The 23,995-nt window shown below is 46.7% G+C and overlaps 1 protein-coding gene across 1 annotated transcript in view; it reads right to left on the bottom strand.

Moving 5' to 3' along the window:
- The window catches only part of LOC115463418 (oocyte zinc finger protein XlCOF6-like), a 1,170,818-nt gene extending 1,149,902 nt beyond the window's left edge, over positions 1-20,916 (bottom strand). Inside the window, exon 1 of the mRNA XM_030193905.1 lies at positions 20,822-20,916. Within this exon, the coding sequence (XP_030049765.1) occupies positions 20,822-20,848 (27 nt within the window). The 5' untranslated portion in view covers positions 20,849-20,916. The remainder of the gene's footprint in view (positions 1-20,821) is intronic.
- Positions 20,917-23,995: the final 3,079 nt, after the last annotated feature.

The following is a 23,995-nucleotide window of genomic DNA, read 5'->3' on the forward strand; positions in this document are numbered from 1 at the left end:
TAGACGCAACATCAAAAGTATCGTAGGCACCCCTGGACAGGAATTTCCTACACGCCTTCAGCGGCCTGACCACCTCCTGAAAAGGCTTGGCCTGCTCCGACGGGAGCTTATCGACCAAGTCCGTCAGCTGCCGCACATTGTTCCGCAAGTGGATGCTCGTGTAGAGCTGGTAGGACTGAATCTTGGACACGAGCATAGCAGAATGGTAGGCCTTCCTCCCAAAAGAGTCCAAAGTCCTAGACTCCCGCCCCGGGGGCACCGAGGCGTAATCCCTAGTACTCTTGGCTTTTTTGAGAGCCGAATCCACAACTCCAGTCATGAGGCAACTGGGTCTTCATCAACTCTGGGTCCCCATGGATCCGATACTGGGACGCAATCTTTTTGGGAATAGGGGGATTAGTTATCCCCAGTATCTCTCCACACTCGTCCTTCCCTACACCCCTTCCTGTGCATTCCGCTCCATGGATAAATCCTTCTTATCTGTTCCCTTCTCCACTACTGCCAACTCCAGACTTCGCGCCTTCTGTCTCGCTGCACCCTACGCCTGGAATAAACTTCCTGAGCCCCTACATCTTGCCCCATCCTTGGCCACCTTTAAATCTAGACTGAAAGCCCACCTCTTTAACATTGCTTTTGACTCATAACCACTTGTAACCACTCGCCTCCACCTACCCTCCTCTCCTCCTTCCTGTACACATTAATTGATTTGATTTGCTTACTTTATTTTTTGTCTATTAGATTGTAAGCTCTTTGAGCAGGGACTGTCTTTCTTCTATGTTTGTGCAGCGCTGCATACGCCTTGTAGCGCTATAGAAATGCTAAATAGTAGTAGTAGTAGTAGTTAGTGGTTTCGCCCAGTTCGCCATCAATGTCTGCTTCAGGACATTATGATGGGGAACAGTGGACGACTCTTTAGGTGGCGAAGGATAGTCCAGGACCTCGAACATCTCAGCCCTGGGCTCATCCTCAGTAACCACTGGGAAGGGAATGGCCGCAGACATTTCCCGGACAAATGACGAGAAAGACAGACTCTCTGGGGGAGACAGCTTTCTCTCTGGTGAAGGAGTGGGATCAGAAGGAAGACCACAAGACTCCTCGACAGAGAAATACCTGGGGTCTTCCTCCACCTCCCATGAGGCCTCACCTTCGGTATCGGACACAAGTTCACGAACTTCAGTCTGAAGCCAAGCCTGTCTCAACGCCGAGGAACCTGGTACTCGATGGCGGTGCCGAGAGGAAGACTCCCGCGCCGCCAGCAACGAAGCTCCCTCCAGCGACGTCGACGGAGAGTCAGCCTGGGTGGCAGCAGAAGCCGATGCCACAGTCCTCACCATGGGTGGGGAGCCAACTGCCGCATCCCTCAACGGTACCGCCGGCGCAGCCACCGGCGGTACCGGAGCAGATGGTCGCAGCAGCCCTTCCAGAATCTCTGGAAGTATGGCTCTGAGGCGCTCGTCCAGAGTGGCTGTCGAGCAAGGCAGTGGGGCCGGTACTGGCAACGAGCTGAGAACCTGCCTGGGGCGCGGAGGCGGTACCGGGATGTCCGGAGCAGAGTCCATCGACACCTCCTGTATGGAGGGTGAGCGATCCTCCCGGCGTCAACGCTTCACGGGTACCGAATCCTTTGGTGTCCCGGAGCTCTCGGTACTGTGATGGGAAGGTGACCGATGGCGATGCTTCTTCGCCTTTTCTCGAAGCACGCCAGCGGTACCTCCCAGTACTGAAGAGGAAGATGTGGAATCCAGACGTCTCCTTGGGGCCGGGTCCGAAGGTGGTCAGTCCCGGAGACCTGCACCGCAGAAGCCCTCGAGGCAGGTGGAGACCCACTTGATGGCTCACTGTTACCAGCGTGGGATCTCTGGACAGCCATCACCTACACTCCGGACATTGATGCATCCTCCGATGCTGACATCAATCCCGGCAATGACCTCGGTACTGCTGGCTCCGCCGACGTCGAAGTACTGAACGAGACTCCGAACAGAAGTTCCACTGAGCCAATCTCACCGCCTGGGTCCTCTTCTTGAGCTGGAGGCACAAAGTACAGGAGTTAGGGCGATGACCAGCCCCGAGACACTGAAGACACGAAATGTGCCTATCAGTGAGCGAGATTGTCCGGTTGCACCACGTACACTTCTTGAAGCCGCTGGAAGCCTTCGATGACATGGGCGGAAAAATCGCGCCGGCGAGATCAAACGCGATGATGCCGAAAAAAGGGCACCATAAAATGGGAGAAAAGCCGCTCACGCAAAAGCAAGGAAACTTAATGGAAAACTCTAAGAAAAAAAGGAAACAAACCAACTTTTTTTTTTTTTAAACACGAGAGAACTGAAGAAAACGAGCCGAAATCGGTGGAAAACGCAGCGAAGAACGCAGCGAGGGCCTCTCTGGGGCAGAGAACAACCGATACACAGTTGTTCCGAACCGTGGAAAAAGAGAGACTGAGGAGCACGCTTGCGCTACGGGCGGAAAGATGGTCGCGCATGCGCGATGCACGCGAGAGCTAGCAAACCTGTTGCTAGGAAGATCTTCCGATTCTGGGGCTGCCATGGACGTCACCCAATCGTGAGAACAAGCAGCCTGCTTGTCCTCGGAGAATACCCCCTGTTCAGCATTATTACTCACCTGTACTCTGTAATACCTCCTCTTACTCTCTACTGCAATATTACTCACCTCCTCTTATTCTGTACAGTATTAGTACTCAATTGTACTCTGTAATAACTCCTCTTGCTCGGCTCTGCTCTAATACATCATTTTACTCAGTAAAGTATTATTACTAACCAGTGCTCTCTAATACCTCCTTTATTCTGTTTAGTATTATTATTCATTTTTATTCTGTGATACCTCGTCTTATTCTGTTCAGTATTATTACTCACTTGTGCCTGAAGTAAATTCTGTCACTCTTGTTTCCTGGACATCCTGAACATATGTCTCTTGTTTAATCCTTGATAATATGTCAGGACTTATCTTGTCGTAGCCTGTATCCAGGAATAAAAAATAATATTAGTGAAGGGAAATCTTGCCTCACCAACCTATTACATTTCTTTGAAGGGGTGAATAAACATGTGCATAAAGGTGACCCAGTTAATATTGTGTGTCTGGACTTTCAGAAGGCGTTTGATAAAATACCTCATGAAAGACTCCAGAGGAAATTGGAGAGTCATGGGATATGAGGTAGTGTTCTATTGTGGATTAAAAACTGGTTAAAAGATAGAAAACAGAGAGTAGGGTTAAATGGTTAGTATTCTCAATGGAGAAGGGTAGTTAGTAGGGTTCCCCAGGGGTCTGTGCTGGGACCGCTGCTTTTTAACACATTTATAAATGACCTAGAGATGGGAGTAACTAGTGAGGTAATTAAATTTGCTGATGACACAAAGTTATTCAAAGTTGTTAAATCGCGGCAGGATTGTGAAAAATTACAAGAGGACCTTACGAGATTGGGAGACTGGGCATCTAAATGGCAGATGACGCTTAATGTGAGCAAGTGCAAAGTGATGCATGTGGGAAAGAGGAACCTGAATTACAGCTACGTCATGTAAGATTCCAAGTTAGGAGTCACTGACCAAGAAAGGGATCTAGGTGTCGATGATACGTCGAAACCTTCTGTTCAGTGTGCTGCTGCGGCTAAGAAAGCAAACAGAATGTTAGGTATTATTAGGAAAGGAATGGAAAACAAAAAGGAGGATGTTATAATGCCTTTGTTTCGCTCCATGGTGCGACCGCACCTCGAATATTGTGTTCAATTCTGGTCACCGCATCTCAAAAAAATATAGTGGAATTAGAAAAGGTACAGAGAAGGGCGACAAAAATGATTAACGGGATGCGACGACTTCCCTATGAGGAAAGACTAAAGCGGGTAGGGCTCTTCAGCTTGAAGAAAAGATGGCTGAGAGGAGATATGATACAAGTCTATAAAATAATGAGTGGAGTGGAACGGGTAGATGTGAATCGCTTGTTTACTCTTTTCAAAAATACAAGGACTAAGGGGCTTGCAATGAAGCTACAAAGTAGTAAATTTAAAACAAATCTGAGAAAATATTTCTTCACTCAACATGTAATTAAACTCTGGAATTCGTTGCCAGAGAATGTGGTAAAAGCAGTTAGTTTAGTGGGGTTTAAAAAAGGTTCGGCTGGCTTCCTAAAGGAAACATCCATAGACCAATATTAAAATGGACTTGGGGAAAATCCACTGCTTATTTATGAAATAAGCAGCATGTATTGTACTGTTTTGGGATCTTGACCTGGATTGGCCACTGTTGGAAACTCCAGATGAAGCTCGGCCCAGTGGCAAATCTGCGCGGCCTGCGCTACTAGTGCTATGCACTGAGTGCCTCCTTGGCGATTTATGTAGGCCACTGCTGTCTTGTTGTCCGACAGATCTCTGACAGCCAATCCTTCCAGGATCAATTGAAAGGCCAGAAGCGCCTGGAAAATCGCTTTCAACTCCAAGCGATTGATGGACCACGCCGACTCCTCGGGTGTCCACAGACCCTGGGCATGCCTTCCCCGGCAATCAGCACCCCAGCCCTTCAGGCTGGCATCTGTAACCACCAGGAACCAATCGGGGAGCGCTAGCGGCATTCCTCACCGCAGCATGCTGTCTGAGAGCCACCACTCCATACTGAGCCGGGCCGCAAGGAGCCACGCGAGTCTGCATTGATAATCCTGAGATATTGGAGACCATCGTTGAAGCAGGAAACACTGCAGAGGTCTCAGGTGCGCTCTCGCCCATGGCACCACTTCCAAAGTGGCCGTCATCGATCCCAACAGCTGGACAATGTCCCAAGCTCGTGGGCGAGGCATCCTCAGGAGCAGAAGGACCTGGTTCTGAAGCTTGCACCGCCTTTGCTGGGGTAGGAAAACCATCCCCGAGGCTGTGTCGAACCGGACCCCCAAATATTCTAAAGAATGAGAGGGGGTAAGGTGACTTTTGGCTACACTGACGACCCAGCCCAGAGATTGCAGTACTGAGACCACTCTGGCTGTAGCATGATGACTCTCTTCTGCAGAGTCTACTCTGATGAGCCAGTCGTCGAGGTACGGGTGAACCCGGATACCCTCTCGCCTGAGAAAAGCAGCTACTACCACCATTACCTTGGAAAAGGTTCGGGGAACTGTGGCGAGGCCAAAAGGCAAGGCCCGAAAATGGAAATGTTTTCCCATCACCGCAAAACACAGAAACCTCTGGTGCGGGGGCCAAATTGGAATGTGCAAGTAAGCTTCTTTCAGGTCCAGAGACGTGAGAAACTCTCCTGGCTGTACCGCTGCTATGACGGAGCGCAGGGTTTCCATGTGAAAATGCCGCACTTTCAGAGACTTGTTGACTTCTTTTAAGTCTAGGATAGGCCAAAAAGACCCTCCTTTTCGCGGCACCATGAAGTAAATGGAGTAACGGCCAGAGCCGCATTCGGCGGGAGGCACAGGGGAAACCGCCCCTATGTGAATCAAGCCTTGCAAGGTCTTCTCTACCGCCGCCTGTTTGGCGGCAGAACTGCATCGGGACTCCACAAACACGTCTCTTATTGGGGCATTGAATTCTATTCTGTAGCCTTCTCTGATCAGGTCCAAGACCCACTGATCTGAGGTAATCTTGGCCCACTCCTCGAGAAAGAGGGAAAGTCGTCCTCCTATCACAGGAATCGAGGAGGGGGCCGGCGCACCATCATTGAGAGAGTCGCCCTTGAACTCCAGGTCTTGAGCCTGCTGCTGTGGAACGTTTGTCCGAGTGAAAGGAGTTCCTCTGCTGAAAACGGGCACGCGAAGTGAACCCAGCAGAACGCCCCGGGCAGTACCTTGTAGCTTCAAGGAAGCGAGGTCTGTAAGAGGAGGGAATCGCCCGACCTTTGGAAGAAGGCCGCGGCCTATCCTCGGGTAATAACTGGGGTTTGGCATCCCCCAGGCCTTTTACAATTTTCTCCAACTCCTCACCAAACAGGAGAAGGCCTTGAAAGGGCAACTTCACCAACCTTTGCTTAGAGGCCATGTCAGCTGCCCAATGCCGTAGCCACAGAAGACGGCGAGCCGCCACCGCTTCAGCCATCTGTTTAGCCGAAGCTCTGACCAGATCATGAAGGGCATCATCCAAAAAGGACAAGGCTGACTCCATCCGCGGTGCCACCTCCGTAAGGGGCTCCACTCCATCTCCGGGCTGTTCCACTGCCTGTTGTAACCAAGCGAGGCAGGCTCGGGCAGCATAGCAGCTGCATGCAGACGCCCGTAAGGATAGGCCTGAAATTTCAAAGGACCGTTTCATAGCTGCCTCCAGGCGACGGTCCTGCATGTCCTTCAGGGCAACTCCTCCTCCCACTGGGAGGGTAGTTTTCTTTGTCACAGCCGTGACCAGAGCATCCACTTTAGGCACTGCTAGGCGCGCCAAATGCTCCTCATTTAGAGGGTATAATTGCCCCATAGCCCTGGCAACCTTCAAAGGCCCGTTGGGGTCAGCCCATTGAGTCGTGATAAGCTCTTGGATGGAGTACATAAGTACATAAGTAGTGCCATACTGGGAAAGACCAAAGGTCCATCTAGCCCAGCATCCTGTCACCGACAGTGGCCAATCCAGGTCAAGGGCACCTGGCACGCTCCCCAAACGTAAAAACATTCCAGACAAGTTATACCTAAAAATGAGGAATTTTTCTAGTCCATTTAATAGCGGTCTATGGACTTGTCCTTTAGGAATCTATCTAACCCCTTTTTAAACTCCGTCAAGCTAACCGCCCGTACCACGTTCTCCGGCAATGAATTCCAGAGTCTAATTACACGTTGGGTGAAGAAAAATTTTCTCCGATTCGTTTTAAATTTACCACACTGTAGCTTCAACTCATGCCCTCTAGTCCTAGTATTTTTGGATAGCGTGAACAGTCGCTTCACATCCACCCGATCCATTCCACTCATTATTTTATACACTTCTATCATATCTCCCCTAAGCCGTCTCTTCTCCAAGCTGAAAAGCCCTAGCCTTCTCAGCCTCTCTTCATAGGAAAGTCGTCCCATCCCCACTATCATTTTCGTCGCCCTTCGCTGTACCTTTTCCAATTCTACTATATCTTTTTTGAGATACGGAGACCAGTACTGAACACAATACTCCAGGTGCGGTCGCACCATGGAGCGATACAACGGCATTATAACATCCGCACACCTGGACTCCATACCCTTCCTAATAACACCCAACATTCTATTCGCTTTCCTAGCCGCAGCAGCACACTGAGCAGAAGGTTTCAGCGTATCATCGACGACGACACCCAGATCCCTTTCTTGATCCGTAACTCCTAACGCGGAACCTTGCAAGACGTAGCTATAATTCGGGTTCCTCTTACCCACATGCATCACTTTGCACTTGTCAACATTGAACTTCATCTGCCACTTGCACGCCCATTCTCCCAGTCTCGCAAGGTCCTCCTGTAATCGTTCACATTCCTCCTGCGACTTGACGACCCTGAATAATTTTGTGTCATCGGCGAATTTAATTACCTCACTAGTTATTCCCATCTCTAGGTCATTTATAAATACATTAAAAAGCAACGGACCCAGCACAGACCCCTGCGGGACCCCACTAACTACCCTCCTCCACTGAGAATACTGGCCACGCAATCCTACTCTCTGCTTCCTATCTTTCAACCAGTTCTTAATCCATAATAATACCCTACCTCCGATTCCATGACTCTGCAATTTCTTCAGGAGTCTTTCGTGCGGCACTTTGTCAAACGCCTTCTGAAAATCCAGATATACAATATCAACCGGCTCCCCATTGTCCACATGTTTGCTTACCCCCTCAAAAAAATGCATTAGATTGGTGAGGCAAGACTTCCCTTCACTAAATCCGTGCTGACTTTGTCTCATCAGTCCATGTTTTTGTATATGCTCTGCAATTTTATTCTTAATAATAGCCTCCACCATCTTGCCCGGCACCGACGTCAGACTCACCGGTCTATAATTTCCTGGGAGTCATGCAAAGGAAAGGCTCGAGCAGGCTTCTTAGTACTTGCCATCCTCGGATTACCGGAGGAGGTCTCAGTACTCCCAGGGTCTTTTGTAGAAAGGACCTGCAAGGCATCGGTAATAAGCGCTGGCAGCTCATCGCGGTGGAAAATCCTCACCGCGGAAGGTTCATCTGGATCCGGTGGCAATCCTGCACCTTCTTCTGGCTCTCCAGACCACGAAGGCCTGCCAGACCCCTCAGAATCCTCACATCCTGACCACGGGGGGGGGGCACTCTCTGAAGGGGAATCCACTCTTCTGCGCTTGTCTTGCAGCCATCTGTCAGGGGAAAACACGCCTGACGGTAATCCAAGGCCAGACTCCACTGGAAGGGATACAGAAAGCAGGGCCGCAGGGGACCCCTGCGGAAAAGCTCTCTTTAACATGTATGCATTATGCAGCAATAAAACAAATTCAGGGGAGAATGGCTCACCTTGGGCTCCCGGTTCCAGTCCAGGGGAAACAGCTCTTTTATTAGCCTCCAGACGAGGTGCTCCTCCAGGCTCAAACCCCTCCGCCTCAGCGGGGGTCGCGCCATGCTGATCCAAAATGGCGCCCGTTGCCAGCTCCACAGAGCGGGAAGGAACATCGCTCGCCATGCTCGGGCTGGCTCTACCGTCTGAAAAGCATGCCTTACAGAGCCCTGCTGCATATTTGCGCTTGCCACAAAAGGAACAGCGCTTAACTTTCTCAGCAGCCATCGCTGAAAGCGGCGGAAATTCCAAATGGCGGATTCGCGCCAAAATCGTCCCGAACGCGGGCCCTCCCCGGAGGAGCTACAAAATGCTCTTACCTCACCAGACCGAGTCTCTGAGCTCCAGTCACGCTGCACAAACAGAAGAAAACCTCTTTTCTGGGATCGCAGCGCCAAAGCGCAACGCGACTTTTTTTTTTTTTTACGCTGTGAGGAAAGTTTGAGGCAACAGCGAAAGAGGCAAATTTCCAACTCCGGAGGATTAGTAGCGTGGGAAAGGCAGGGAAAGGGCGAACCTATGTGTCTGCATCCACAGCGTGGGCAAAGACAGGGACAGGGCTTGCCTATTTGTCTATTTCCACATCAGGAGCCAGGTAAGGCAGGGAAAGGGCTAACCTATTTGCCTTTAAAGTGGGCACCATCAGCCACAACACCCCTGCTACAACTGGCAAAAGCACAGGAGCCACCCCAGGCAGATTTTCTGAAGGAGCTTGAACAAGCTGCAACCACCCTACTGAAGAGGCAGATGGAGCTAGCTGGCCATGAGGCACTACGGTTTTTCAGTGCTCTCTCTCTCCCCCTGCTGGTCGATGGACACAACCCACTCGTAATGGATTCATCTGCTTGATGACAAGGAAGTGGAAGATACCAACTCACTGGCACACACAGATGTTTCATACCCAATATTGTGGAAAACCCGCTCTATAAATGTTGAAAATGGCAGGAACAAAGACTGATTCTAGTCATGATCTGGTACCCTCCTCTCTAACAAACACATGGAAACAGCAGTTAATGACGATTTCTTGTATTACTCTTATCATGTGTTGATCCTGGAGACAATTCTGCAGCTTTGCAGTGTCAAAAGCTGAGGAAATGATCAATGAACCCAACACCACACTTTTGATTGGTCTCAGCAGCTACTTTAACACACTCTGTTACATCCAAGAACTGAGTATTTGTGATGCTCCTCACCTTATTTTCAGTCTTGATACAAGAACTAGAGGAAAATCTCTCCCCAATTGGAAGATGAGGAAGCTTGTAGGACACATAGGAAGGTCTTAAGATAACAGTGTGAAGATCGGAACTGAGACGCCCTAAGACAGTCAGCAGAGCTGAGACACATTCTGATTAAATCAGACATTGTTCCTCTTAAGAAAATGCAGACAAAGGAATTCTTACCTAGGGAGATCAGGGTCTCATAAGTTTCCTTCATCACCTCCCTGTAAAGCTCCTTCTGCCCTTCATCTAAATACTCCCACTCCTCCTGGGAGAAAGAGACAGCGATGTCCTCAAACGTCACCCGCATCTGAAACAAGAACCAGAAACTCACTCAGGGACATGTGGAGGTGCTCAGAATGCATTCGATTTCAGCTAGTTTTATTCGTCTATCATTTGGGGGATGATTTTAGAATACTGGTGCCCTGTGCATATGTAAAACACCAAATTACACATGTAAATCAGCAAACAAGGATATGCTACTTCTACATGGAAGTGGCAGGACAGGGATACGTTACAGAGACATGTTCTGGGTGTGGCTTGGGTGTACAAAGCCACACTGCCCTGCACCCAGGACAGCAATCCTGCCCATCCGACAGTCTTTGCCTTAATTCAGCGAACTGTCTACTACAACGACACCTCGTTCTTTTTTTTTTTTTTTGGTTACATTTGTACCCCGCGCTTTCCCACTCATGGCAGGCTCTATGCGGTGGGCAATGGAGGGTTAAGTGACTTGCCCAGAGTCACAAGGAGCTGCCTGTGCCGGGAATCGAACTCAGTTCCTCAGTTCCCCAGGACCAAAGTCCACCACCCTAACCACTAGGCCACTCCTCCACTCTCTTTTTCCTACGAGATGGCTCCCAAATGGACACTGGCATCAGCTGGCATCACCCCTTCATCTCTGAGCACTCTACCAGAACCCTTATCCACACTCTTATCACCTCTCGTCTTGATTATTGTAACCTGCTTCTCACCGGCCTCCCTCTTAGCTATCTCTCTCCTCTTCGATCAGTCCAAAACTCTGCTGCGCAACTCATTTTCCGCCAAAGTCGCTATGCTCACATTAGCCCTCTCCTTAAGTCACTTCACTGGCTCCCTATCCATTTCCGCATTCAATTCAAACTTCTCTTATTGACTTATAAGTGCATTCGCTCTGCCTTTCCCCAGTACCTCTCCACTCGTCTCTCCCTACGCCCCCTCTCGGGTACTCCATTCTGTAGCTAAATCTCTTTTATCTGTCCCCTTCTCCTCTACTGCTAATTCCAGGCTCCGTTCCTTTTATCTTGCTGCACCTCACACCTGGAATAGACTACCCGAGCCTGTACGTCTAGCCCCGTCTTTGGCCGTTTTCAAGTCCAAACTTAAAGCCCACCTCTTTACCACTGCTTTTGACTCCTAACCACTACTCACTTGCCCTGTCCTTTTATCCTCACCTCTTTATTCCCTTACCCTTATTGTTCTGTTTACCTGTCTTATCTAGATTGTAAGCTCTTTGAGCAGGGACTGTCTTTTGTGTATGGTGTACAGCGCTGCATATGCCTTGTAGTGCTATAGAAATGATAAGTAGTAGTAGTAGTAGTAGCTGGCATTTTCTCATAGTGCCAAAGACCAACACCACAATTAACGCCAAAATGAATACCGCCAAACTGCTCCTAATAATCTACTCCCTATCCCTAATTCACCACACACTAACCACCCCTCTCACAGATACCAACAATACACAAACCCTGCAGACTACAAAAGTACATAAGTATTGCCAAACTGGGAAAGACCAAAGGTCCATCGAGCCCAGCATCCTGTTTCCAACAGTGGCCAATCCAGGTCACAAATACCCGGCAAGATCCCAAAAATGTACAAAACATTTTATACTGCTTATCCCAGAAATAGTAGATTTTCCCCAATTCCATTTAATAACGGTCTATGGACTTTTCCTTTACGAAGCCGTCCAAACCTTTTTTAAATTCCGCTAAGCTAACTGCCTTTAACCACATTCTCTGGCAACGAATTCCAGAGTTTATTCCTCGCCAAACAGGACTATTACACCCAATTGACTAATTCCCTCAGCTCTAATCCTCGTCGTCTCTTCGCCACCCTCAACTCCCTCCTCAAAGTGCCCTCTGCTCCCCCCCCCACCCCTCTCTCCTCAATCTCTGGCTGACTACTTCCGTGACAAGGTCCAGAAGATCAACCTCGAATTCACCACCAAACCTTCTCCTCCTCTTCATCCTATAACCCACTCTCTCAATCAACCAACCCAGGCCTCCTTCTCCTCTTTTCCTGATATCACCGAAGAGGAAACCGCCCATTTCCTCTCCTCCTCGAAAGCCACCACCTGTTCCTCAGACCCCATTCCCACCAACCTACTTAGCACCATCGCTCCTACTATCACCCCCACCATCTGTCATATCCTCAACCTCTCTCTCTCCACTGCAACTGTCCAGGACACCTTCAAGCATGCTGTGGTCACACCACTCCTCAAAAAACCATCTCTTGACCCTACCTGTCCCTCCAACTACCGCCCCATTTCCCTCCTACCCTTCCTCTCCAAGATACTTGAACGCGCCATTCACAGCCGCTGCATTGATTTTCTCTCCTGTCATTCATGCCATCCTCGATCTGCTTCAATCCGGCTTTCGCCCCCAACACTCGACAGAAACGGCACTATCTAAAGTCTGCAATGACCTGTTCCTCGCCAAATCCAAAGGTCACTACTCCATCCTCATCCTCCTCGACCTATCCGCCACTTTTGACACTGTCAATCACAACCTACTTCTTGACACACTGTCCTCCTTTGGGTTCCAGGGCTCTGTCCTCTCCTGGTTCTCTTCTTATCTCTCCCATCGTACCTTCAGAGTACACTCTCATGGTTCGACCTCCTCCCCTATCCTGCTCTCTGTTGGAGTTCCTCAGGGATCTGTCCTTGGGCCCCTCCTTTTTTCAATCTACACCTCTTCCTTAGGCTCCCTGATCTCATCTCATGGTTTCCACTATCATCTTTATGCTGACGACACCCAGCTGTATCTCTCCACACCAGACATCACTGCGGAAACCCAGGCCAAAGTATCGGCCTGCTTGTCCGACATTGCTGCCTGGATGTCCAACCGCCACCTGAAACTGAACATGGCCAAGACTGAACTTATTGTTTTCCCACCCAAACCCACTTCTCCTCTCCCTTCACTCTCTATCTCAGTTGATAACACCCTCATCATCCCCGTCTCATCTGCCCGCAACCTCGGTGTCATCTTCGATTCCTCCCTCTCCTTCTCTGCGCATATCCAGCAGATAGCCAAGACCTGTCGCTTCTTCCTCTACAACATTAGCAAAATTTGCCCCTTCCTCTCTGAGCACACCACCCGAACTCTCATCCACTCTTTCATTACCTCTCGCCTTGACTACTGCAACCTACTCCTCACCGGCCTCCCACTTAGCCACCTATCCCCCCTTCAGTCCATCCAGAACTCTGCCGCACGTCTTATCTTCCGCCTTGACCGATATACTCATATCACCCCTCTCCTCAAGTCACTTCACTGGCTTCCGATCAATTACCGCATACAGTTCAAACTTCTCCTACTAACCTACAAATGCACTCGATCTGCAGCCCCTCCTTACCTCTCTACCCTCATCTCCCCTTACGTCCCTACCCGTAACCTCCGCTCTCAAGACCAATCCCTCCTTTCAGTACCCTTCTCCACCACCGCCAACTCTAGGCTCCGCCCTTTCTGCCTCGCCTCACCCCATGCTTGGAACAAACTCCCTGAGCCCATACGCCAGGCCCCCTCCCTACCCATCTTCAAATCATTGCTCAAAGCCCACCTCTTCAATGTCGCTTTCGGCAACACCTCTGCTCAGGAAATCTAGACTACCCCAACTTGACATTTTGTCCTTTAGATTGTAAGCTCTTCTGAGCAGGGACCATCCTTAGTTATTAATTTGTACAGCGCTGCGTAACCCTAGTAGCGCTCTAGAAATGTTAAGTAGTAGTAGTAAGTTGCGTGAAGAAAAATCTTCTCCAATTCGTTTTAAATTTACTACATTGTAGCTTCATCGCATTCTCCCTAGTCCTAGTATTTTTGGAAAGCGTGAACAGACCCTTCACATCTACCCGTTCAACTCCACTCATTATTTTATAGACCTCTATCATATCTCCCGTCAGCCGCCTTTTCTCCAAGCCGAAGAGCCCTAGCCGCTTTAGCCTTTCCTCATAGGGAAATCATCCCATCCCCTTTATCATTTTTGTCGCCCTTCTTTGCACCTTTTCTAATTCCACTATACCTTTTTTGAGATACGGCGACCAGAATTGAACACAATATTCGAGGTGCGGTCACACCGTGGAGCGATACAAAGGCATTATAACATCCTCATTTTTGTTTTCCATTCCCTTCCTAATAATACCTAACATTCTATTTGCTTTCTTAGCTGCAGCAGCACACTGAGCAGAAAGTTTCAATGTATCATCAACAACGACACCTAGATCCCTTTCTTGGTCCATGACTCCTAACGTGGAACCTTGCATGACGTAGCTATAATTCGGGTTCCTCTTTCCCACATGCATCACTTTGCACTTCCTCACATTAAACGTCATCTGCCATTTAGATGCCCAGTCTCCCAGTCTTGTAAGGTCCTCTTGTAATTTTTCACAATCCTCCCGCGATTTAACGACTTTGAATAACGTCACCAGAAGAACAACAACCAAATCAACGGAAGACTTACCACATGCGGACAAAATCAACACGAAAGAAAGGACACAACAAACCCAGATTCCAAAAGAATAGACAACGAACAAAAATTAACACAACTTTGAACCTAACTGACCCCTACCAAACAATTCAAGTGGAATACATAAACGCCAGATCAGTAGTCAACAAAACAACAATAACAGACTGGATTACGACAGATAATCTCGACCTTCTATTCATTAGTGAAACCTGGATACACAATCTTAAGGAACCCATAATTTTAGATCTATGCCCCCCAGGATACAAAATCACTCACTAGACAAGGAAAGAAAAAAGAGGAGGAGGCATAACTTTAATCCACAGATCCCACTTCACCGTAACAACAACAGCGAAATCCATAACCCCCCAACTTGAAATCGCCTCAGTTAGAATCAACCACATAAACTTGCTCGATCACCTAAACATTGTCCTGTTTTACAGGCCACCAGGTAACTGGCATGAATGCCAACCACACTTCATGGATTTCATATCGAACACATGTGTATCTAACTCCAATCTACTAATAATAGGGGACATAAACCTACACCTAGAAGACCCTAACTCAACTAATGCATGTGAATGCAAGGATTTCCTCCAACTATTTATTTATTTATTTAGGCATTTATATCCCACACTTTCCCGCCCATGGGCAGGCTCAATGTGGCTCACATTAGTTCAAAAAGGCTAACAGCAGTATAAAAGGCCACTTCAATCTAGTAATAGACAAACAGACACATTAAGGGCGAGGTAGTTGGTGGGGAGAGACAGAGGGAGAGAAGTGAGAGAGGAGGTAAGGAATGCAGTATGGTCGCACAACATAATGGGTCAGAAAACATTAAGGCAGTGAGGAGCTGCAGTGTAAGCTGTCTTGAATAAAGCAGTCTTCAGGGAGATTCTGAAAGCCTGTTGTTCGGAGGTAGCTTTTACTGAGTTTGGCAAACCATTCCACAAACGTGCACTGATGTAGGGAAAGGTAGATGCGTGGCTGGTTTTATACTTGTGGGGTAGTGGAAATGTAAATAGGATCGGGAAGATTTGCTCAAGTTCCTTGGTGGCAAGATGATAAGGTTATCCAACTATGGGACCTCAAGTGGAGGAGTGGCCTAGTGGTTAGGGTGGTGGACTTTGGTCCTGGGGAACTGAGGAACTGAGTTCGATTCCCGGCACAGGCAGCTCCTTGTGATTCTGGGCAAGTCACTTAACCCTCCATTGCCTGCCGCATTGAGCCTGCCATGAGTGGGAAAAGCGCGGGGTTCAAATGTAGCAAAACAAGCAAAACAAAACAAACAACCCATGTCAAAGGACACACACTTGACCTCATCACATACAAACTGTCCTCAGACTTAAACCTCGTACTAACAGATACAAAATGGACAGACATACCATGGTCAGACCACTACAAATTAAACCTATCCCTACAATGGTGAAAAAAAGCCCCACACCATAATCAAGAACGCTCAACCTATACCATAAGAGGCCAAATTGACCCTGTAATATTTTGGCAACAAATCTACAAGAACTAATGGACAGCACAAACAGACTCGAAACACTATCTCCTAGACTGGGACAACAGATGCAGAAGCATACTAGACAACATAGCACCATTACAAACTAGAACGTCACGAAGACACAACCCAATACCATGGTTTAACGAAGAACTGAAAAAACTAGAAACACAAGTTAGGAGGCTTGAACGGGCATGGAATAAAAAGAAAGACGAATTTACACTCAACGCATGGAAACAAACGCAAAGAAAATACAAATATGCAATTAGACAAACCAAAAGATCATACTACAAAACTAAAATAGGGCCAGACTACAAAGACACGCATAAACTTTTCCAACTCACGAACAAATTACTAGATACCACATCGGTTACTGCAACCAACACAGACACCCCATCAGCAGACAGCCTTGCTAAATACTTCAATGAGAAAATTGTAAAGCTACGACTCACGATACCACTCAATACCACCGACCACGAAAAATTCATTGATTGCCTGGACCCAACCCCCGATGAATATCCAGCAGACCGAATCTGGACAAATTTCGCCATACTCAATGACGATATCATTTCCCAAGCGATCAACAGGTTTGCCAAGTCCCACTGCAAACTGGACATATGCCCCAATAACCTAATAAAATCCGCCCTCAACGATTCATAACAGACCTCACGACGCACCTGAACTATATGTTACAACACGGACTCTTCCCAAAGGATAAAGGAAACATTCTACTTACCCCAATACCTAAGGATTCAAAGAAAAAAACAAGTGACATAACTAACTATTGCCTGGTAGCATCTATCCCTCTGGCAACCAAACTAATGGAAAATATGGTAACCAAACAGCTTACCGACTACTTAAACAAATTCTCAATACTACACGAATCTCAATCAGGATTTCGATCCAACCACAGCACCGAAACAGTACTAATCACTCTTCTAACCAAATTCAAACAAGCAATTGCAACTGGCAACAGTGTACTTCTCCTACAATTTGACATGTCCAGCGCATTCGACATGGTAAGTCATAAAATATTATTAAACATCCTATAATACGTTGGGATTGGAGGAAACATTCTTAGCTGGTTCAAAGGCTTCCTAACCGCAAGAACATACCAAGTGATATCTAATTCGAATATATCAGCACCATGGAAACCAGAATGCAGAGTACCCCAAGGATCACCGCTCTCACCGACCCTTTTCAACCTAATGACACCTCTGGCCAAATCGTTATCCAACCAAGGCCTCAATCCATACAGCTACGCAGATGATGTCACGATCTACATCCCGTTCAAACATGATCTAAAAGAAATCACTAATTAAATCAATCACAGCCTCCAAATCATGAACTCATGGGCGGATGCATTTCAATTAAAAAAACCCACAATGCCTCATCCTCTCATCACAACACAACACAAGCAAACCCGCCACTATAAATACCCCAAACTATACCCTTCCTGTTTCTGATAGCCTGAAAATACTTGGAGTTACAATTGACCAAAATACTAGAAAGCCATGCGAAAAATACAACAAAGAAAATGTTCCAATCAATTTGGAAACTCAAAGAGTAAGACCTTTCTTCCCAAGGGAAATATTTCACAGCCTTGTACAATCAATGGTGCTAAGTCACCTAGATTACTGCAATGCACTGTATGCCGGAAGTAAAGAACAAATCAAGAAGCTCCAAACAGCCCAAAACACAGCAACCAGACTCATATTTGGAAAATTGAAATACAAAAGTGCCAAACCCCTAAGAGAAAAACTACACTGGCTCCCTCTTAAAGAACGTATTACGTTCAAAATCTGCACTCTGATTCATAAAATCATAGACTTACCCATTGTGTGTTTTCTAGCAAAAAAGGTGCCGGTACTCAAATGCCAGACCACCCTTCAGGGGTGAGGTGATCACTGAGGGACCCACCCCACAATAGCCAGGCTCCCTGCAACCAGTCACAGAATCTATGAAAAGGCAGAATTGGTGTGTAGAGCCTGAGCTCTTTTACTATAACTTGGGGACCACGAATCAATTTTAGCAGACAATGAAAAAGGTGCCGGTACTCAGTACCCCCAAGTACCCCCTCAAAAAAAGCCCTGGACTTACCACCCAGGAACACTAAAAGATCAGCACGCACATTCCTGAATCTCCATTACCCCAGCTGCAAAGGACTAAAATATAAATTAACATATGCATCCAGATTCTCCTACATAAGCACACAGCTATGATTACCACTCGCCGTGAAAAAAATACGCGACCTAACTAACTTTCGGAGATCACTGAGGACCAGCCTGTTCAACAAGGCATACCACAATGATCCATCCTAATTACCAGACAACAAAACTCAAGCCTGAACTGGATAAAACCTAACTCTCTATACTCGACTACCAAGGTCTACTCTACCACGAATGAACTTTAACACAATACCACTTTATCTCTTATTCCGAATATGAACTCTTTATACTATCCTGCTTATTTTCGAAAGTGATCGCCGGCCATCTTCCGACACAAATCGGGAGATGGCTGGTGATCTCGGAAAAGTGGAGAAATCGGTATAATCGACAGCTGCTTTTTTGACAGCATCGCCGCTTTCCCGTCGCCTCACCGGCAAAAGTTCAAAGGGGCGTGTCACCAGCGAAGCGAAGGCGGGACATGGGCATGGCTACCAGATAGCCGGCTTTGGCGGATAATGGAAAAAAAAGCGGCGTTAAGCAGTATTTCGCCGGCTTTACTTGGTTCTTTTATTTTCACAACCAAGCCTCAAAAAGGTGCCCCAACTGACCAGATGACCACTGGAGGGAATGGGGGATGACCTCCCCGTAGTCCCCCAGTGGTCACCAACTCCCTCCCACACAAAAACAAATAAAAATAAAGCACTTTTTTGCCAGCCTTTATGCCAGCCTCAAATGTCATACCCAGGTCCCTGACAGCAGTATGCAAGTCCCTGGAGCAGTTTTTAATGGGTGCAGTGCACTTCAGGCAGGCAGACCCAGGTCCATCCTCCCCCCCTACCTGTTACACTTGTGGTGCTAAGTGTTGAGCCCTCCAAACCCCCCCAACACCCACTGTACCCACATGTAAGTGCCCCCCTTCACCCATAAGGGCTATGGTAACGGAGTAGAGGTGTGGGGAGTGGGTTTGGGGAGGGGATTTGGAGGGCTCAGCACCCAAGGTAAGGGAGCTATGCACCTGGGAGCTTTTTTTGTATTTTTTTAAACATTTTTAGAAGTACCCCCTAGGGTGCCCTGGCATGTGAGGGGAACCAGTGCATTACAAATGCTGGCTCCTCCCATGACCAAATGCCTTGGATTTTGCCGGGTTTGAGATGGCTGGCATTTTTTTCTATTATCGCTGAAAAACAAAACCGGCGATCTCAAACCCAGTGAACTCTGGCATCTGGCCGGGCTAAACCGTATTATCGAAAAAAAAGATGGCCGGACATCTTTTTCGATAATACGGTTCCGGCCAGCTGTTGTGCCGGCGATCTATTTCGCCGGCAACGTTTATGTCCCTCCACGTCAATCATGATCTTTAATGTAATACCACTTGTATCTCTCACTCCGGAAATGGCGATCGCCATGACGGAACAATGTAAGCCACATTGAGCCTGCAAATAGGTGGGAAAATGTGGGATACAAATGCAACAAATAAATATATAAACTCATTTTACATGGTATATGATACTTTATATGCTGATTTGTCCTTGCCTTTCTCAGGGCACAGAAGTCTGCCCAACACTGTTCTTGTACTAAGTTCTGAAGCTAACATCGAAGCCCCTTAAAATTTACACTCCAGCCCATCCCTATCTATTCAGTCAGGATTAGGGCGTAGACCATAAAAATCTGCCCAGCTCTTGTTTTGTTTCCAATTACCGGCGTCGCCACCTAATCTCCGCTAAGATTCCACGGAATCATGACAATACGCTCTCTCCCTCAACCAGAATACAGAAGAGGGTTCACATAAAGAAACTGAACAGCAAGGGGGACAGTGGGGAGCCCTGCGGTACTCCACATGTGGAAGACCAATTTTTTGAACAGTACTCCCCCTTTCCAAACCTAGGTCGCTGAGTTTGGCCAGTAATAGACCATGATCCATGGAATCAAAGGCTGCTGAAATGTCAAAATGGGGTAAGATAATCTGTTTGCTCCTTGTTAGTACCAACAAGAGGGATTCTGTGCTGTGTTGGGATCTGAATCCAAATTGAGTGGTGTGGTAACAGGGGAACCTCGAAATATGTTTTGATAGTTGTTGACCAACGCAGGTTTCCAGCAGTTTAGTCAGGAGAGGAATCCCAGCGCTACGGGTCTGAAGTTAGATGTAATCTCAAAGAGTAGCAAGATTCCATGCAGAATCCCAAAGAGTAGCAGGATTCCATACTACAGATCCCAGGCAAAAGCAGTGACTTCCCCCATGTCTACCTGAACAGAAGACTATGGACTTTTCCTCCAGGAATTCATCTAAACCTTTCTTAAACCCAGATATCTTAACTGCTGTTAAGATCTGAAGCCAGACGGTTAACCACATTACTATTAGAAAGACAAATGCTGTGGGAATGCACCAGTACAAAAGGTTGGGAGCCACTGCACTATGGAATGGAGACTTACTCTAGTCACAAGGGTTAAGTTTTTTGTTTTGATCTAATCAGTCTGTCAGCTTTGGGCTCCTAGATTTAAGGTCGAATTAATGATGGCCCAGGTGCAGCTCTTGTTGGGAGGGAGGACTTTTCGATTGAGTTCAATCAGCTCCTCCAATCTTTTTCAAATAGTGGGTCTCATGGTCCCTGAGAACTCAGAAAGTTCACTTACTGTCTCACTGGCTCTTTCATACCTGACTCTGTGACAATCTGTCCACCAGCACCGCACACAACACAGATCCAGACTTAAAGCCAATTAAACTTGTGCACAATACAAATCTCTACACTAAGAATAGCCAGATTTCCTTACTGTCCTTGAAATGTCTGGAACCAGCATCTCCTCAGCCTCCAAACTCCACCTGGGAAGTGGCTGCACAAAGAGAAGCCTCTGAAATACACAGGAAGAAGCAGGTAAGGCAAGGCTTGGAACACACCGAGAAAGGCTATTGGACCAGAGTGAGGCTTGGAGTTCACTATTGAAGCACCAAAATGAGGCTTGAAATACACTGATAAAGATTAATAGTGCAACAGAATGAGGCTTGGAATTCACCGAGAGGGATGCTTGGAGCACCAGAATGAGGCTGAGAGAGATTACTGGCTGGAGCAGAAAAAGAGGCTTGGAGTGCACAGAGAGGGACAATTGGAGGACCAGAAGGAGGCTTGGAACACAGTGAGTGAGCTTATTGGAGCACCAGGCTGAGAGAGATTACTGGAGCATGAAAAAGAGGCTTGGCATGCACAGCAAGGGGACTGGAATAGCCATTGTTTGAATAGCAAAACTCCAAAGTAGTGTTTCTCATCTGAAACACTATTCCTCTGCTCTAGGATTCTATGAAGTCAAGTTAAATATACAGTACATGCAAGAGGGAGGGAGAGAGATACAAAAACAAGAAAAGGAAGTGATACTAGGATAAGGCTGACAACTAGAACCAAATTCGCAGGACATACATAAACAGAAATTAGTGAGACAAACGTATTTCCATAGTAACCTATGGATCTTCTTTGTAAGTCAAAGTGCTTTGAAAATTAGCCCCTAATATCTGTATTTTCAAAAGGCATTTGAAAAAGTAGCCCATGAAAGACTGCAGAGGAAATTGGAGAGTCGTGGGATAGGAGGTAGTGTCCTATTGTGGATTAAAAGATAGAAGGCAGAGAATAGGTTTAAATGGTCAGTATTCTCAATGGAGAAGGGTAGATAGTGGGGTTCCCCAGGAGTCTGTGCTGGGACTGCTGCTTTTTAACATATTTATAAATGATGTAGAGATGGGAATAAATAATAAGGTAATTCAGTTTGCTGATGACACAAAGTTATTCAAAGTTGTTAAATCGCAAGAGGTTTGTGAAAAATTGCAAGAGGACCTTTCGAGACTGCGCAGCCAAAAGGCAGTGGACATTTAATGTGAGTAAGTGCGAAGTGATGCATGTGGGAAAGAGGAACCCGAACTATAGCTGTGTGATGCAAGGTTCCATGTTAGGCGTCATCGACCAGGAAAAGGATCTAGGAGTCATCGTTGATGATACTTTAAAACCCTCTGCTCAGTGTGCTGCAGCAGCAAAGAAAGCAAATAGAATGTTAGGTATTATTAGGAAAGGAATGGAAAACAAAAATGAGGATGTTATAATGCCTTTGTATCGCTCCATGGTGCGACCGCACCTCGAATATTATGTTCAATTCTGGTCCCCACATCTCAAAAAAGATATAGTGGAATTAGAAAAGGTACAGAGAAGGGTGACAAAAATGATAAAGGGGATAGGACGACTTCCTTATGAGGAAAGGATGAAATGACTTGGTCTCTTCTGCTTGGAGAAAAGAAGGCTGTGGGGGGATACGTTAGATGTCTATAAAATACTGAGTGGAGTGGAACGGGTAGACGTATAGTCTTTCAAAAAATACTAGGACTAGGGGGCACGCAATTAAGCTACAAAGTAGCAAATTTACAACGAATCAGAGAAAATATTTCTTCACTCAACGTGTAATTAAACTGGAATGTTTTACCAGAAAATGTGCTAAAAAGCAGTTAGCGGGGTTTAAAAAAGGTTTGGATAGCTTCCTGAAAGAAAAGTCCATAAGCCATTGTTAAAATGGACTTGGGAAAATCCACTGCTTATTTCTGGGATAAGCAGCATAAACTGTATTGTACTGTTTTGGGATCTTGCCAGGTTCTTGTTGGAAACAGGATACTGGGCCTGATGGACCTTCGGTCTGTCCCAGTATGACGACACTTATGGCAGAAACCCAAATTGTGGCAACACTCTATACTACAAATCCCAGGGCAAGCAGTTGTTTCCCATGTCTGTCTCAATAGCAGACTATGGACTTTTCCTCCAGGAATTTGTCCAAACCTTTTTTAAACCCAGATCCGCTAACCGCTGTTACCACATCCTCCGGCAACAAGTTCCAGAGCTTACTATTCGTTGAGTGAAAAAATATTTCCTCCTATTTGTTTTAAAAGTATTTCCAAATAACTTCCTCGAGTGTCCCCTACTCTTTGTACTTTTGGAACAAGTAAAAAAATCGATTTACTTCTACTCGTTTTACACCACTCAGGATTTTGTAGACCTCAATCATAGCTCCCCCTCAGTCATCTCTTTTCCAAGCTGAAGAGTCCTAACCTCTTTAGCCTTTCCTCATATGAGAGGAGTTCCATCAATTTAATCATTTTGGTCGCTCTTCTTTGAACCTTTTCTAATTCCACTATATCCTTTTTGAGATACTGTGACCAGAACTTAGAAACATAGAAATATGATGGCAGATAAAGGCTATATGACCCATCCAGTCTGCCCATCTTCTGTAATCCCTAATTCTTCCTGTTCCTAAGGGATCCCACATGCTTCCCATGCCTTTTTAAATTCTGGAATAGTCCTCGACTCCACCACCTCCACCGAGAGGCCATTCCACGCCTCCACCACCCTTTCTGTGAAATACTACTTCCTTAGGTTACTCCTAAGCCTATTCCCTTGTCATATGCCGCCTCATTCCAGAGCCCTCCTTCATTTGGAAAAGGTTCTCTTCCTGTACATAAATGCCCTTGAGATATTTAAACGTTTCTATCATGTCTCCTCTCTCCCTCCTCTCTTCCAGCGTATACATGTTGAGGTTCATAAGCCTGTCCCTATAATTTTTGCATTCAAGACCGCTTACTAATTTCGTAGCCGCCCTCTGGACTCAAACTGAACGCAATACACAAGATGCGGACGCACCACGGAGCGATACAAAGCCATTATAGTGTTTTCAGTCTTATTCACCATCCCTTTCCTGCTTTTTTGGCCGCTGCCGCTCACTGAGCAGAAGATTTTAACGTCTTATCTATGATGACACCCAGATCTTTTACTTTTTTTAAGTTCAAATGTATTTATTACGTTTTTAAAAAAATATACAAATAAACAAAAGAAACACAGTCCTACCCAGGATGTCTTCAAAAGTTCTATACAATGCAATATCTTTAAATATAGAATGCTATTACAGACGGTTAAGGAAGAACAA

The sequence above is a fragment of the Microcaecilia unicolor genome, chromosome 1, assembly GCF_901765095.1.
Source record: "Microcaecilia unicolor chromosome 1, aMicUni1.1, whole genome shotgun sequence".
Lineage (NCBI taxonomy): Eukaryota > Metazoa > Chordata > Amphibia > Gymnophiona > Siphonopidae > Microcaecilia > Microcaecilia unicolor.